This window comes from Balaenoptera acutorostrata, chromosome 7 (assembly GCF_949987535.1).
Source record: "Balaenoptera acutorostrata chromosome 7, mBalAcu1.1, whole genome shotgun sequence".
Taxonomy (NCBI): Eukaryota; Metazoa; Chordata; class Mammalia; order Artiodactyla; family Balaenopteridae; genus Balaenoptera; species Balaenoptera acutorostrata.
This window is the reverse complement of record NC_080070.1, coordinates 16,617,403-16,632,338: the sequence shown is the minus strand read 5'-3', so window position 1 is coordinate 16,632,338 and position 14,936 is coordinate 16,617,403. Positions and strand designations below refer to the sequence as shown.

The 14,936-nt window shown below is 39.6% G+C and overlaps 1 protein-coding gene across 3 annotated transcripts in view; it reads right to left on the bottom strand.

The window, feature by feature from the left end:
- DGKI (diacylglycerol kinase iota) overlaps positions 1–14,936 on the bottom strand; it is a 473,650-nt gene that overhangs the window by 231,377 nt on the left and 227,337 nt on the right. For all 3 annotated transcript variants that reach the window (XM_057550578.1, XM_057550579.1, XM_057550580.1), the window contains 2 exons: positions 7,334–7,405; positions 3,889–4,005 (listed from right to left, as the gene is read on the bottom strand). In XM_057550578.1, the coding sequence (XP_057406561.1) occupies positions 3,889–4,005; positions 7,334–7,405 (189 nt within the window). The remainder of the gene's footprint in view (positions 1–3,888; positions 4,006–7,333; positions 7,406–14,936) is intronic.

The following is a 14,936-nucleotide window of genomic DNA, read 5'->3' as shown; positions in this document are numbered from 1 at the left end:
GTTCAAATGCCATCTCAAACTATTCAATAATTATATAGTCCCAGCTAATTTATTTGACTTTTCTATTCCTTACTTTCCTTAGCTGCAAAATGGGACTAATAGGATACCTGCCCCATAGAGCACTGTGATGATGAGATACTGAAGGTAAAGTACTTAAAATATTTCCTAACACATGTAAAGCGTTCAATAAATGTTAGCTTTCATTCTTATTATTAGGATGTCCTGACTCATAGAAGATAATAAAAAGGTGCATGATGAAAAAAAATTTGGACTTTAGCATCCAGACTGTGAACTACTCTCCAAAAACCACCCCCACCAATCAGCCACTTAATAAAAGTTGCTAAGATACCAACTTATTATTCTGAAAATTTAAGGGCAAACAAGTAAGCATTTTTTATGTATTTGCTGGTAATAAGAGAGAGGTCTCTTCATAGAAAAATTGTAGCTAAAAAATGAAGAGTAAAAACTGGAAAAATCACCCTTTAGCAACCCCTAATGAAATAACAGATTTAGATAACAATCCTTAATGGATAAAATTATAGATGAAAGACTGATGGACAACTTTATAATAGATGGATTAGGATGACAGCTCCTGAATTCACAGATCAATCTTAACATCACTAAGAGTGAACAACCTGATATTATGTTCCTTTAAAAGCTACACTATAGAAAAAGATACCATTACCCATATAGTCCTTTTGCCAAGAAATTAAACCTGAATCTAATGTCTTTATATCTAAATATTTCTACAAGAAATATGGGCCATACGGAAAATCATTTTAAAACACAATAAGGATACAATCAGCCAAAATTAAAATATGAGATATTCTACAGGTAAAGTGACCCAATTTATTCCATAAATAAATGGCAGGAAAAATAAGAGAGGAGATTGCTATAGATTAAAAGAGATTTAAGAGAACAGTCAACAAAAAGGCAGTTGTAGACTTTGGATCCTAATTTGAAAAAATAACTGTAAAAAAAAAGATATATTTGAAACAACCAGAAAATATTTTAAGGATGCCACCTCAAATTATTTAATTTTGATGGGTGAGGTAATTGTAGGTAGTTGTCTTTCTAAAGTGTTATCTTTTCGGGAAACAAAATGAAGCATTTACAGATTAAATGGTATGCTAAAATCTGCTTTAAAATACTCTAGCAAAAGAAAAAAAAGGAAGAATTCCACTTTGGGGAAGACAGAGTAAATGGGGTGGGACCAGGAGAAAAATGGATGTGGCTCTGAAAAGGTAACATAGGGATACCTGCGGTGATGGAATTTGTCTGTGTCTTGACTAATCAATGTCAAGATCCTTGCTGTGATGTTATACTATGATCCTGCAAGATGTTACCATGAGGGGAAAGATTGTAAAGGGTACATGGGATCCTTCAGTGTTATTTCTTACAACTGCATGTGAATCTCAAAACAAATTTAACTACAAAAAAGAAAATATGGTGTGGCAGGGGTTAGATGAAACAATAATAGCAGAAAAGTTCAGGGTTATACACTTTTATGCTCAAGTGTCTTATTTAGTTATTTTAATGTTTACTATTATCGGCATTGCAGATCAGTTCCTTTTCAGAAAAGATGAATATAGAAAAAGATGTTTAATGATATAACATACCAATAACTAAGGGTTATTATTTAGACACAGAATGAGAAAAGCATTGATCGAAATGAAGACTAAGAAGGACCTGACCTCAAGCAGGAATATGTCAGGTATATGAGGTCTTGGTTCCAGAATTCTGACAGTGAGTTAAAATCTGTATATTTAAATGTAATGTTGAACAAGACACATAGTAAAGAAGTGCTTTTATAGTAAGAGATGAATGAGTATGATGTTTTGTCACTAGTATTCCTTATAGGAAAGAAATAAGTGACTAGTTAGAAAGAAGTGACGACTAATGTGTTATTGAATATTGCAACAGCAATTCAGGATGTGAAATGATAATTGCAGAGTTTGTATTTCAAGTCAAATTTCTGTATTATCTGTGGTGTTTCAGGTATAGAATCTGTTTTATGTCTTTATGAACATTAAAAATATCTGTGACACCAAAAACAAAAGTTCATGGTTATGGAATTCATTATGATCTTCTCTTTCTCTTCACTTGCTTGAAAATTTCCACAACCAAAAGAATTTTTAAAGTTTAGAAAAGTAAACTTAGAATTTCTCTGCAGAGTGGTAGTCTTCCGATTTTTCTGTTCTATCTTCAGGGGCCCAAAATCCCATACCACTAGGTCATCCTACACACTCACGCTAGTTGTTTTCTTCTAAAATACAGTTTTACTCTATCACTCCTTTGCTTAAAAGGATAAAGTTTACATGAATCAAAAATCTCTCCCAGTCAGGCCTGAGCAACCTTAACACCCCCTACATAAACCTTCCACTGCAGTCAACCTAGTGTCACAGTCCCATGAAGATAATTTTGGACAAAGTATCCTTGCTTGTGCCATTCTCCTGTTTGTCATTTCCTTCTCCACTGACCTAAATCCCACCCATCTTTAAGGAGGCAGAATGAAATCCACCTGCTTCATGAAGCTCTCCCTGATCTTTCCTTAAAATAACTATATGGTTCTTCAGAGCAGGGATCGTGTATTATATCACAATGCCTAGTAGCCTTCTTGATACCATCAAGGTTTTTGATGAAAAACGTGTTGATTTAACTGAATAATTACCATACAGCACATGGAGAGATTACTGAATTTTAGGGGAAAAACACACACAAAGAAGTAAAAATGTTAAAGAGGTTTTAAAATAACACCAAATTGGAAATCAGTACACCTGAATCTCAGACATAGTACTGTAATTGACTTGCTATGTCACCTTGGACAACTTATTTAGCATCTCTTGACATTCAGCTCTAAAATGTAAAAATAACTAGATGTTCCATTTTTTAATGTGTAGATACTGTACTCGCCTCTGGAAAACAGTTCCCAAGGGCTTCCATGGATTGTAACTTGGAAAGATGATTCCTACATGTTACTCATCAGAGGCAAAACTTTCATATAAAACGCATGAAACAAAACAGTGTCCCTGATCCACCAGTTTTTAAATAAAACTGAGTCAATGAGAATACACAACATGATAATTTTGGAGACCATCTGAAGTAGGACTGCCATATCTTTTAAAGATACTACATTCAAGAAGACTCCCTAAGGTACCCGTACCCTGGGGGAGGTATAATCTTCTCCCTGTAACATTAAAAGTCTGCCATCCCATAACTTGGAGATGAGTATCTAAGATGTACAGCACAAAGGTAGAAACGTTTCTATCACATATTAGGACCTTGTTGAGAAACTACCAAGGGCTCCCAGATCATAGCAGCAGAGACTCTCCAGGACAGAAAGTACAATGAGAATGGAATACAGAACGAGATTAGATGTTAAGAGGATAAATTCTACTTTGCCTTAAGAAAAGAGTGTTGCTCTCTAAGCAGGCCTTGTGTACTGGGGAAGGTCATGACCCACAGTCTGCATTCGGGTTGGAAGTGGTGGTAATAGCAACCAAACAATGGCACAGAGCGCCCTCACAGCCACTCCCTGGGGTTGCCCAGGCTGGAAGAGAAGAGAGTTGTGTGAGAATCAGCTGTACCCACTACGGGTCCTTAATGAACTCAGGAGAGCCCCCATCAGAGAGAACATTAGCACCTGAGTGGGGAGGAAACACTCCTGCTATGGAAGTTTGATTTCTTTAGGAGGTGGAGGCTGGTTCCATGAGAGAGCCCAGCGCAGAACTGTGATGGGCTAATGGGATGAACTGGGAAGCATGGGACCTTGGGGATGAGTGAGCAGAGACTGTAAGAACCCAGAGATTCGTCAGGGGGAGAAAAGCAAGAAGCAGCGGTTACTTTTTCTCTGTGTTGGCCCAGCAGCACCAGGGTTCCGGCAGTTACCTGAGGTTTCTTCACCTTAATGATCCAGGTGGGCGGGACAATAACGGCGGCGTGAGCCCCCAGGGAGCAGGGTTCCTCAATCTGATGCAGCATGAAGCAGGTCACCTTATTGTGAAACTGAAGGGAAAAACAGGCCAGTAAACAATTCTGTGCAAAGGACGATGCTGCCGCAAGAAGGAATAAGCACGTGTACACGTATGTACACACACACACACACACACACACTCTGAGGTCACACGCTCTCCTCACTGCCCAACCAGCCCCAGGAACTTAGAGACCAGATTTCAAATTCATTCCACTTTACAAACTGATAACGATTGATAACAAGAACTCAATCTTACAGGACAAGCCAGCTAAAATTTGATAAGCTTTTAATAGGATATTTACAGAAAGATGGTAGAGACTTGGAGGGGTCTATGAACGCTAACTTTGCACATAATTTTGTTTCACTTGGCTTGCGCTGGTCACAGACTTGGTTGATCTGGGACGATGTCCAAAAGGAAACGAAGGCAAGCAGAAAGGCAATGCCGACCATCTGCCTCTCCTTTTTCTATCCATAGATGTAAATCCTTCCCAGGTAGTCCTTCCAGTGTAGGGGACCCAGGAAAGAAGATGTCTCTTCTAGAGAGTTGTTAATCCGAGAGGGAACAAAGAGACTGCTTCTGCTAGGTTTGTCCAGGACCACTGAAAAAATAATGGTCCTGTCATACTTGGCAAGTCTAAAGTGCTTTTGGTTTTTGAAAGGAAGTAAAAGTAGACTAATGATCATAACGATACCGCAGTTCTAGGGGCTTAAGTTTATACCCCAATGGACTGAGTAACCTTAGGCCAATCACATTTTCCATCATCTTTTTTGGTGACTGTAAAGTGATAATGAGTGGTAACATTTGTTTTCTAATAAACATAAAATCCCCATTAAATTGACATTAGCTTCTACTTGGATTATACTTACTATGACCACATAATTTATCATCTTAACTGAAACAATTTTAAGAATGAAAGGGAGCACCGGTAATAATTATGCTGGAACAGCAGACATAAATTAGGGCTGTTTCAGGAAAACTGGCAAATACAGCCACCCCAATTATGTCACCTCAGGGAAATTTTGTCTTATTGCTGAACATCTTCAAGATCTGACATGATCCATGGCAAATTACTAAATCAATTAATTAAGCGTGAAATACTAATTAATGAGATAATAAATAATTCCCCCTACCACCAGTTACTTGTGATCTGCAAACAATTTGCTATACCAGAGCAATGTCATTTGAATTCCTTCTTTAGAAAGTGATTTTCTTTTAGCAATTCAAATAAACCCCCAAATGAATGGCCATTGCATTTCTAAAATGGTAGGGATCTCAGAGACTGCCCACTCCAACTCTCTCAATTTTTACCCGAGTAATCTCTAATCTAGAGAGACTAAGAGGTACGTCCAAAACTGCAGGACTTTTCAGTGGTAGAGTCAGGACCTGAATCCATGAAACCCAGCTCCCAAACCCAGTTTTATTTTCTGCTGCAGGAAGCGCCCACAGAAGGCACTTAATTGTTTGACATCAGATATCCTAGAAGGAATGACCTGTAGTGTTAAAATACACCACCACTGCAATCTGTCTTAAAATGTTTTGTGTTCCCAGTCCTTGAAAAATCACGTTGTAAACCTGGGAAACTCAAAGATATCAATACTTGGAATTGACCAAAACTCTGCCACAGGGGTCAAGCGAAAGTTGTTTTTTAGTGATTCAACTGGACTACAGATTAATAAAAAGAGAGCACATGTGCTCACTGTCAAGTGGGATTGAGTTCCCAAATTGAATAACCCTGGGATCAACCACCTAACCACAACCTGGCAGCTACGGGGGCAGGAGCAGGCAGAGCCTGAGGCCAGCTCGATGCTACTTGGCAAGTAACATCTCACCAGATCAGGGAAACCAGCAGCACAGACGGAGCTGGGGACCCCTGGGCCCTAAATCTGCTTCTTCCTATCCAGGTGGAGATATTGCTTTGACGGCATAGTTTCATTCAAGGACTAGGATGGCCTTATGTTTGTGAACATGTTCTTGAACAGAAGCACAAAGATTATTCGTGTAACAATTAACTGAAAGGAGATGGAAACGCCAAGAATACAAAATGTGCCAGGAGGGTGACACAGCAAGCACTGAGCTTTCCAGACCAAGGCGTCCCTACCTAGTGACAGCAGATCCTCCTGACATGTGCGGGCCTAGGGAAATTATGCCAGAGACATTATTAGGTTGAACCTGATGGAATTGCCAAAATTCAAAAGTTTCTGACCCACAAAAATGTCAGTTTCATGTGTTTCAACTAAATGCATCTTCTGCTCCTGCCCTATGGCTTTGTTTGGCTAGGTAAAGCTGTTGTGTGTAGAGTCCTGACGTTTTCCTTCAAACCCTTACTCTCGCTAAAACAGCACAGCTCTTTCTTTTCAGGTTGGCTGTGCAGTGAGGGGACAATGTATCGTAATTATACAGTCATTCAAAAAAAAAAAAGAATAAAAAAACAGGTGAATTGAGAGATTAGAGCAGGGGTCCAGACTTTTTCTATAAAAGGACTGGATAGTAAATATTTTAGTCTTACAGGGTCATACTGTTTCTGCTCCAACTACTCGACTCTGCTGCTGTAGCATGAAAGTAGCCAGAGATAATACATAAAGGATGGGCATGGCTGTGTTCCAATAAAACTTTATTTATAACAACAGGCAGCAGTCAGATTTGGTCTGCAGGCCATAGTTTGCCAACTTATGAGTTAGAGTATACAATGTCTAGTTAAAGAAAAAAACAGGTCCATAGGCAAACAAAAAAATGAACCATCTAGTTGGGACAGAGCTGTTAAAAAATGAAAAAAAGATAAGAGAGGAAAAATAAATAGGGAAATTACCATTGGAACCTGATCAGTATATATGTTCAAATGTAAGAAAGACTTACATTTCAATGAGCATACAGCCAACTATAACAACATCCAAACCTAAAGAAGGATACAAGACCACTCTTATCCTAACATAGCCCCATTTTAAAAAAAAAAGTTGCCCACATCCAAAACAGAAGAACCAAGATGCCTGAATTCCTGTGTCAGAGGGATTATCTAAGGCTGCAATCTCCCACTATAGGAGTCATCGACAATCTAGTGTAGTGGGGAAAACGTGGCGTAGGAGTGAAAAGCCCTCGATTCTAAACCCAGGGATAGAACCAGGAGAGGATTTTCCAATCTGTGATCCCAGGCTTCAATGTATAAAGGGGTTAATTTATAGTTTCTTCCAGCTCATTTATGCTATAGTTCTATAGTTTTGATCTGTCTTTCTTCCTCCACAGATCCTATGAGAGAAATAATACATAAATTTGGATAACGTTCCACTTACAGACAGGAACTCCAGCAATGACATACGTGGATTTTGATAAAACACGAGCCCACTTTATTTCATCCCCAAACTTACCGCCTGCTTGCACCAGGAACAGCTGATAGCCACAATCTCTTTACTGTGGAAGGAGAATTTCTGCTGGAAGCCCTGGGGTGTCAGAATAAGAAACAGAGAATTAAAACCACTTCAAACACAGTGTGCATCTGCCCTCCTGAAGTCCAACGAAGTAAGGCCAGGCTTAAGGTAACTGGGACGGCAAATCCCACACTTGGCACTGTGGCATCTCCAACTTCTACCACACAAGAGTTTCCCATCCCCGAATCCTCTGGAGTGTGAGAGAGGAGGCACCAGTATTTCCTTAACACTACTCAAAGTCAGACACAGAAACGTTGTTCTTTTTCTCCCAAATAAATGAGGTTCTGATACATTTTTATTGTAAGTTAAAAAAAAGAGCCGCTTTTGGTTCACATGACTCTTTATAATGGTCATCCATCTCAGAGGTTCTATACAACCTGAACATGGAGAACCCACAAAGAGAGAAATGAAGCATGAGAGAGGCAGGTGACCTAGAAGTGAGAGTCTGGGAGATGTCAGGGTAGAGGAGGAAATGCAAACTCTTTCATCATCCCCCGGGATGTGGGGACTCAAAACAAGCAGCTTTCAATTTCCATTTTTCGCCAGCAAGCAGCAATGAGATGAATGGAATAGCCAATACAATCCTCTTAATGAACAAACAGAATTACTTTTCCATCAAGAAAGGAAGAGATGCTTTTTGGCTGCTTCTGTCCCCAAATAATTACCAGAGAGAAGTACACAGTAATGCTCAAGGAATTTTTTTTAGCTTTCCCAAAGCTCATCCATTTCTATCTGCCTGTGAAATCTAAGCCAAACAAAATAATGCAGATCAATGACAAAAAAATCTTAAAACAAGGCTTTTGTAAAGTGATCCAAAGAAAACAGAAAGATGTGACGGGCAGGAAAGCTTTTAAGGCATTGGCTAAGTCTTGCTTAACGTATACAGATAACTTTAAGTTAAAAAAACCAAAAACTCAATTTACACATTATTAAAAGAAGTCCCAAGAGCATTTTTGCAGTCCCCATAATTCCTACCTATCTGCAGCATTTTATATACTAATGAGAATTTCCTCCTTTTTGGTCCTCTCGCCTCTCTTGGTTTCCTAAAACACATTCCAGGTCTTCTCCCTCTCCAATCTCCTGCATGTGGACATAAGACCGGGACCAGTGTCAATCCTCTGTGCTCTGCAATTCCTCCTTGAATCCTTCTCTTTTTTCCCCAACCTCAACTCTCACTTCTAGAAACAGGACCTCTTCCTTAACACCGGACTCTCCTGGATTTTGAAAAGTTTCTCCATCAATATCCCTTTCTCAACAGCTTAAGTAATACTAGAATCACTCAGGGCAGAGGAGTTCACAGAACAAGCATGAGTCTGCTCTCCTTACAAAGGCCTGCTTGGAACGTTGGTCCTTGGCTGGCATTCGGGAACTTGAACTTCGGGAGGGGTTCCCCTGTTCCCAGAACAGTTAAGGGTGACGCACTGTGCCTGAACTGTTTGTACAAACAGCCTGATGTATGCTGAACACCTGCTTTCCTTCTGGGAGTCTGGAGGTTGGGCATGTGCTAAGCAGGGTATGTGCTTATGTCACCAGCCCCCAATAAAACCCTACTCACTGAGCTTCTGATGAAACTAGGAGACAATATTTCACACATGTTGTCACAACTCACGTTGGAAGAATTAAGCACACCCTCTGTAACCGTTAGAAGACTTTTGGAGCTTACACTTGGTTTCCTCCAGACTTTACCCCACGTGCCTTTCCTTTGTTGCCTTTGCTTCGTAGCCTTTTGTTATAATAAATCACAGCTGTAAGCGATATACACTGAGTCCTGTGAGTGAATACTGAAACTGGGGTGGTCTTAAGGACACCAAATATACTCATCTCCCCACAAACAATGAGTCTTGCTATACCTCCTCTGTCAAGGAGAATATCATTTCCCCAGCAAAGGATGCACTTTTGTAAAACACACCTGGATTGAATTATTAGGACAGGTTGGCGTCCACAGGTTTACTGCTGTGGCAGCCAGCCACAGCCTGCACAGCCCCTGGCATCAGTTATCACTGCCCGACGGAAATAGCTTCCAGGGAGGACACCGAGTGCAGTGGACCACAGGGTTAGGTAGACAGGTCCCTTCAAAGACGGGGCACAAACTATTCAATGTGAAACGAAACGGCACCAAATAGGCAGGAATGACTTCACATCAGAGTCACTTGAAAAGTTCTTCCTCTTTGCTCAAGCCGCTCTTGATGGACTGAGCAAAAAAAGAGATGAATAAAACTTCTCTTCAGAGCTATAGCTATAGCTATAGAGTTCTTTCCGCTGTGCACAGAAGGAAGCCAGCAGGCAAGAGCAAGCACGCTGAAGCTGGTGCAGGGCCTGAGCAGGGACTCCTGAAGACAACCTTGGCTATGTGGTGGGATTCTCCCACCCTGGACCCCATGTCCAGCAGGCATCACGCCCCGGTGACTGGTCACGTCACATCTGGATGTCTGTTCCATCTGCTAACGTGTCTCTCCGTTGATAGTCTGTTTCCCCCTGTGTTCTTCATTCTATCCTGGGCCATGACACCAGGGAAAATGCTGCTGTTTTTTTTTTTAATATTAGCCTCAATCTTAAGTACTCAAATGACTACTTCTTTCCCCGAGATTACAGAACAAACTATTCATACTGACATTCAGCGCCATCCATAATCTTCTCAGCCAATTTTTCTTCATCAATCTCCCACTCCCAGCCATTATAAATTCCTGTCTGTAGTGAGATGGGATTAATTATATTCTACAACATGCTTTATTCTTTTATATTTCCATTTTTGCCCATTTTACCATTTTCTGCTGTTTTTTTTTTAATTCCCAACCCACCATTTAGAGTGCCTACCACTATTTCATATACAGCATCTGAATTTTACTTCCACTACAAAATCTAAAAAGAAAATGTTCCAAGATCACCTCAATTCACTGTAATCTCTCCTCCTAACCCTACAGGCCTCACCACCTGTATCTCCCCTTGGCACCAATGAACAGCTGCCCTAAGCTGCTGGTTATTTTACGTGCGTATGTATTCTCTCGCCAATGGAATTACAAGCTCTTTGAGAGAAGTCCTTGTAATATTTCTTAATAGATCTCTACAGCTTAGCATAGTTCTTTGAACATCATAGGCATGGCATGAATATTTTCTGATTAATTGAACAAGAATGTCACTGCTACCACACTGTAACCCAACTACAAACTTCATGCTATCCAGACTTTAAAAACCTAACCCAAACCACCTGAAAATATGCCCCCTCACTATGCTCTCGTCCAACCGCTCTAGACACAGCAAACACGCTAGGCAAACCACTTAACGCTTTCTCCCTTCACCTGGAGATGGTAATAAAAATACAAACCTCTCCAACACCTGAGTAGTTATAAGCATCAAATGAGGCAATGCATTCGAAAAGTTCTTTATGACACAGTTCACATAAGTGAAGGAGTCCATTTATTGCCGGAACCTCTTCCAACCCCTTGCTGACAAAGTCCTCTAGTGTGCCACGTGTGATGAGTTAGCAATACTCTATTCAGTGGTACAGAGTGAGAGCATTAGCCCATCCCTCTATCGATTATCGGCCTTCTGACTTCAAGGAGAAATAGATACAGTCCAGTGTAGCCCTGACAGCCAGGCTGAAACTAGAAACAAACAACAAGGCCAGCCACAACTGGGGCACTGGGCACTGTGCTTATGCAGAACTGTGATGGGTCCCTTGGAGATGAGCCTGGTGTAACCAGCTCTATGCTTTGTTTTGGATTCTCTAGTCTGGCAGAGTCACAGTGGCCATGGCTTCACGGTTACTGTCTAACATAAAGACATAAATAGAACCACACTGGAGCCTTCATGCACCAAGTTCCTGCAGACCACCTGCAATGGGGAGGTTTTGGCTGGGATCTCAGCACAGCAAAAAGAGCCAGATTCCTAATTACCCATTTTTAAATTCTGGCCCAAATCTGATATATTATGGTACTGACAGATGCCCTAACTGAATTTCAGCTGACTCTGGTTTTTAAGGGCTATTTTGGCTTTGTTGCCTCTTTCTCTTGTGCAATCTAGGGCATATACCAAATAGCAGTCAGTTTTACAGCCTTGGCTGAAACCAGGAAAAAGGGCTTTACTTGAAACAAACTATTTTATTGTTTACGTATTTAACTGAGGTTTGAGTGAGGGAATTTCCTGACTGTAGCCTGACTCCCTGTTTGATTTGATTCAATCCAAGAGTTGATACTGCTCTTGCCTCCAAAACTTTAACCATCACCAACAAAATAAACCTCTCCAAATCCACTTGCATATTCAAGGCTCACAAAGTATTACAAAAGGCAAACCCAAGGGAATTATAAGACTAAATTAATATCTATCCTAACACAGAGAACTTCATTTTTGCTCAAATACTCCCTTTCATTTTTGAAAAATGTATATACTCTTTTACACATTTTATATTTAATATCTAAAAGGTTCATCCCACGTTTAATTAGATGCAAAGTTCATTATTTCTAGAAAAATTTAAAATAAAACTATTATAGCACTTTTGTAAACTTATCCAGTGGGCTAAAACTACCACAGCAATTTGATACTCACAACGTAAAAGGAAATTTTTCCAGTCGGAGCCCATCTCAAACCGGTTGTGCCGTTCCCATGCAACTGCTTTTAACCAGCGGAAGCTGACAACCAGTGATGACGTTTCAGGGTTTGACCAGCTGAAGCTGGTGAGTAGTTAAGACCTTTGAGTGACCTAGGCGCAGAGCCACAGCAATCAACCTAATTGAAAACTTTTGTCTAACCAATAGAAAACGACATTTGTTTGACCTGTGAGTGACCCACATGCAAACTCACACTGACCTGATTGAAAACTTTTTTCTGACTAATAAAAAATGGCACCTGTTTTAACCCATGATCTACAGACTTACGGACTAATTCTGTCCTAGCCAGAGCTCAAACTTCAATCTTTAATTAGCAAAGTCACCATGAACCTATCTCTTTCCTTGTACATGCAAATTGTTGACTTTCCCTGTCAACAAACTATTCAGCCCAGTTTTCCACAGATAGATGTACCCTTGCCTGGCAGTGCGAATCACTGGATATTAGGCTAATTTTATAATATGCCTTTTCCTTGGCTGTATCACAGTGTAAAAATGGTACCATTAATACTGTAGTTTATGCAAGATTAGGGTTCATTTAGTCATAGAAAATCTAATTTACCTGAACTTCCTAAAGCTTCCTATACTGATTTTACTGGTTTTAAGCTAAAATTTTTATAAACACTCAAGATTTTCAAAATGTAAACATACACTGAATTAAAACTGAATTAAAATAAACAATATCTTTATAAATTGAATTATGGTAACCAATTTTTTTTATAACTTCTGACAGTGCTACAAATTATGTGAATCTACAGTTACTTTATTAGAATTATTGAAAAATCTAAATTCTTGTCCATTGGGTTTAACTATAATATACTTTATGGCATTAATTAAGAGCTCTGAAAGTTGATCGATGCCCTTATTGTCCATAATATGCCCTCCGTCAAGGGTAATCACTGACTCGGGCACATAGATTGACATTTTATTATTCCTCAATAGAGCCTCTGCGTCCTTCCATTCTAATGTCGGTAATTACGATTTATTAACCCAAGCCAGTCAGTCTTATTATCCTCAGATAGTTTCTGCTTTTTCCATTAATTTATCTGACAGCCCCTGCTACAAGCTATAGGTCATAAATTGAGTCTCCTGGGGAGAGCGGTGCTGGGAAAGGCAAAATTCAGGGCACAGGATTCTCAGCATAAGTTAACACTGTTACCACAGATCTGTCAGACTGTATGAAGAGCCTAAGACATGATGTCCAGAACATTGTCATCAGAGGCAGATGACTTCATAGAAGTCAATGACTTAATCTTGCAATTAATGTATAATCGAAATTAAGCCTATAACAATAGTCACTGGTTTACATTTCAATTTAAGTGTTAACTATTTTAACTGTGATTTTTATATTTCATATTTTTATCACCCTTCTGATTCTAGGATAAAAATGCTTTATTCAAATACTTATATTCAATATGGCCAAAACTGCATACAAAACTTTAACTGTTGGGTTTATATCTTTGTCCTAGAATACCAGGGAAGTTCCTTACATGAACATATTTACCTAATGACACAACCAGCTACAATTATAATAACGGCCTTCCATGAAAATTAATGTCCATCTCTGACTGCCCCGTAATTGAAAACCTTCCCAATAAAAAGTATAATTTTAACACTGATAGTATTCAGCAAGAAGGTTGTTTTTTGGAAAATTTGTTTTTAACAAAAAACTATTTTTTTTAAAGTTGATGTTACCACAGTTACCAGCTACAAATCATTACAGATATTCAGAGAAGCCATATAATCTATAATCTTGCTGACAGTATGACATTCCAGGAAATAACTGGCTGTACTCTCCACTGTTAACTAACTGAGGAAAATGTGCTTTCACTGGTAAAACTAATTACACTTTCTTTTTCTTCAAACTTAGACTGTTTTGCTATAACAGCCCCCAGGCAACTGAGAAAGAGACTTACAAAGTTTGCCGAAATTACTCTGATTGTGTCCCTCCTGGCTTCATGAATTTATGTCAAAGGAATATCACCAGATAATGCATGCCTTAGAGAAAGAAAAGATTCTGCTACCTAGAAATAGTTTTGACTTCACTTGGGATTTTAATAGTCAACTGATGGGTTTTCCAGCTGTCCCTAATATAGCAACTCTAGCAGGCCTATTTCTGTGAGATTTTAATTTCTGCTTCTTCTATCACAGCAATTCTGGCATCCCTATTTCACTTAACGTGAACTTTTTTAGTGTTTTTTTGTTTGTTTGTTCAAGTTTCCAATGCCATCCTAGTGTTAGATCTACTCTTCCTGGTAGTATCTCAGATGACCTAATAATCTTTTCACACCAATGTACCCAGCCAGGAATGTGCAGAGGCCACTCAGAGAGAAAAAGGACTGCATCTCAAAAGACCTAGCTGTATGACCTAACCAATATGTACCAGCAGGAATGGGAAAGTGTGTATGGGACTGGGTCCTGAGAGTGCAGGACAAAGGGGGCAGGACTTAAAGCTGGATAAAAGAGGGTTTCTCAATGTCGGAGCACTCATCTACAACAGAGAATTTAACACATTATCAGAACCCCAGAAGATGGTGCTAACACTAGGACAAACACTAATACTAGAATGGCGTTTGAAACCTTGAACAAAAAAACAGACCGTGTTAAGTGAAGTAGCAATGCCAGGATTGCTGTGATAGAGGAAGAAACAATCAAAATCTCACAGAAATAGGCAAGTTAGAGTTGCCATGGCATGCCAGGGACAGCTGGAAAACCCATCAGTTGACTCTGTCTTGCAAGAGGGCCTAAAGGATATTCCACTTATCAAAACAGTAAGAAATGTGCTGGTGAGAAGGGTGTCATCATCACTGAGAAGCTCTCCTCTCCTCTGTAGGTTAGGCCTGATGGTAGGAAATCCTACAGAGTGAGCACTCTTGATACCAATTAGGATTACAAAGTTCCGAAATAATAAGGAACATGTGGCAGCACTTAACCATTAAAGC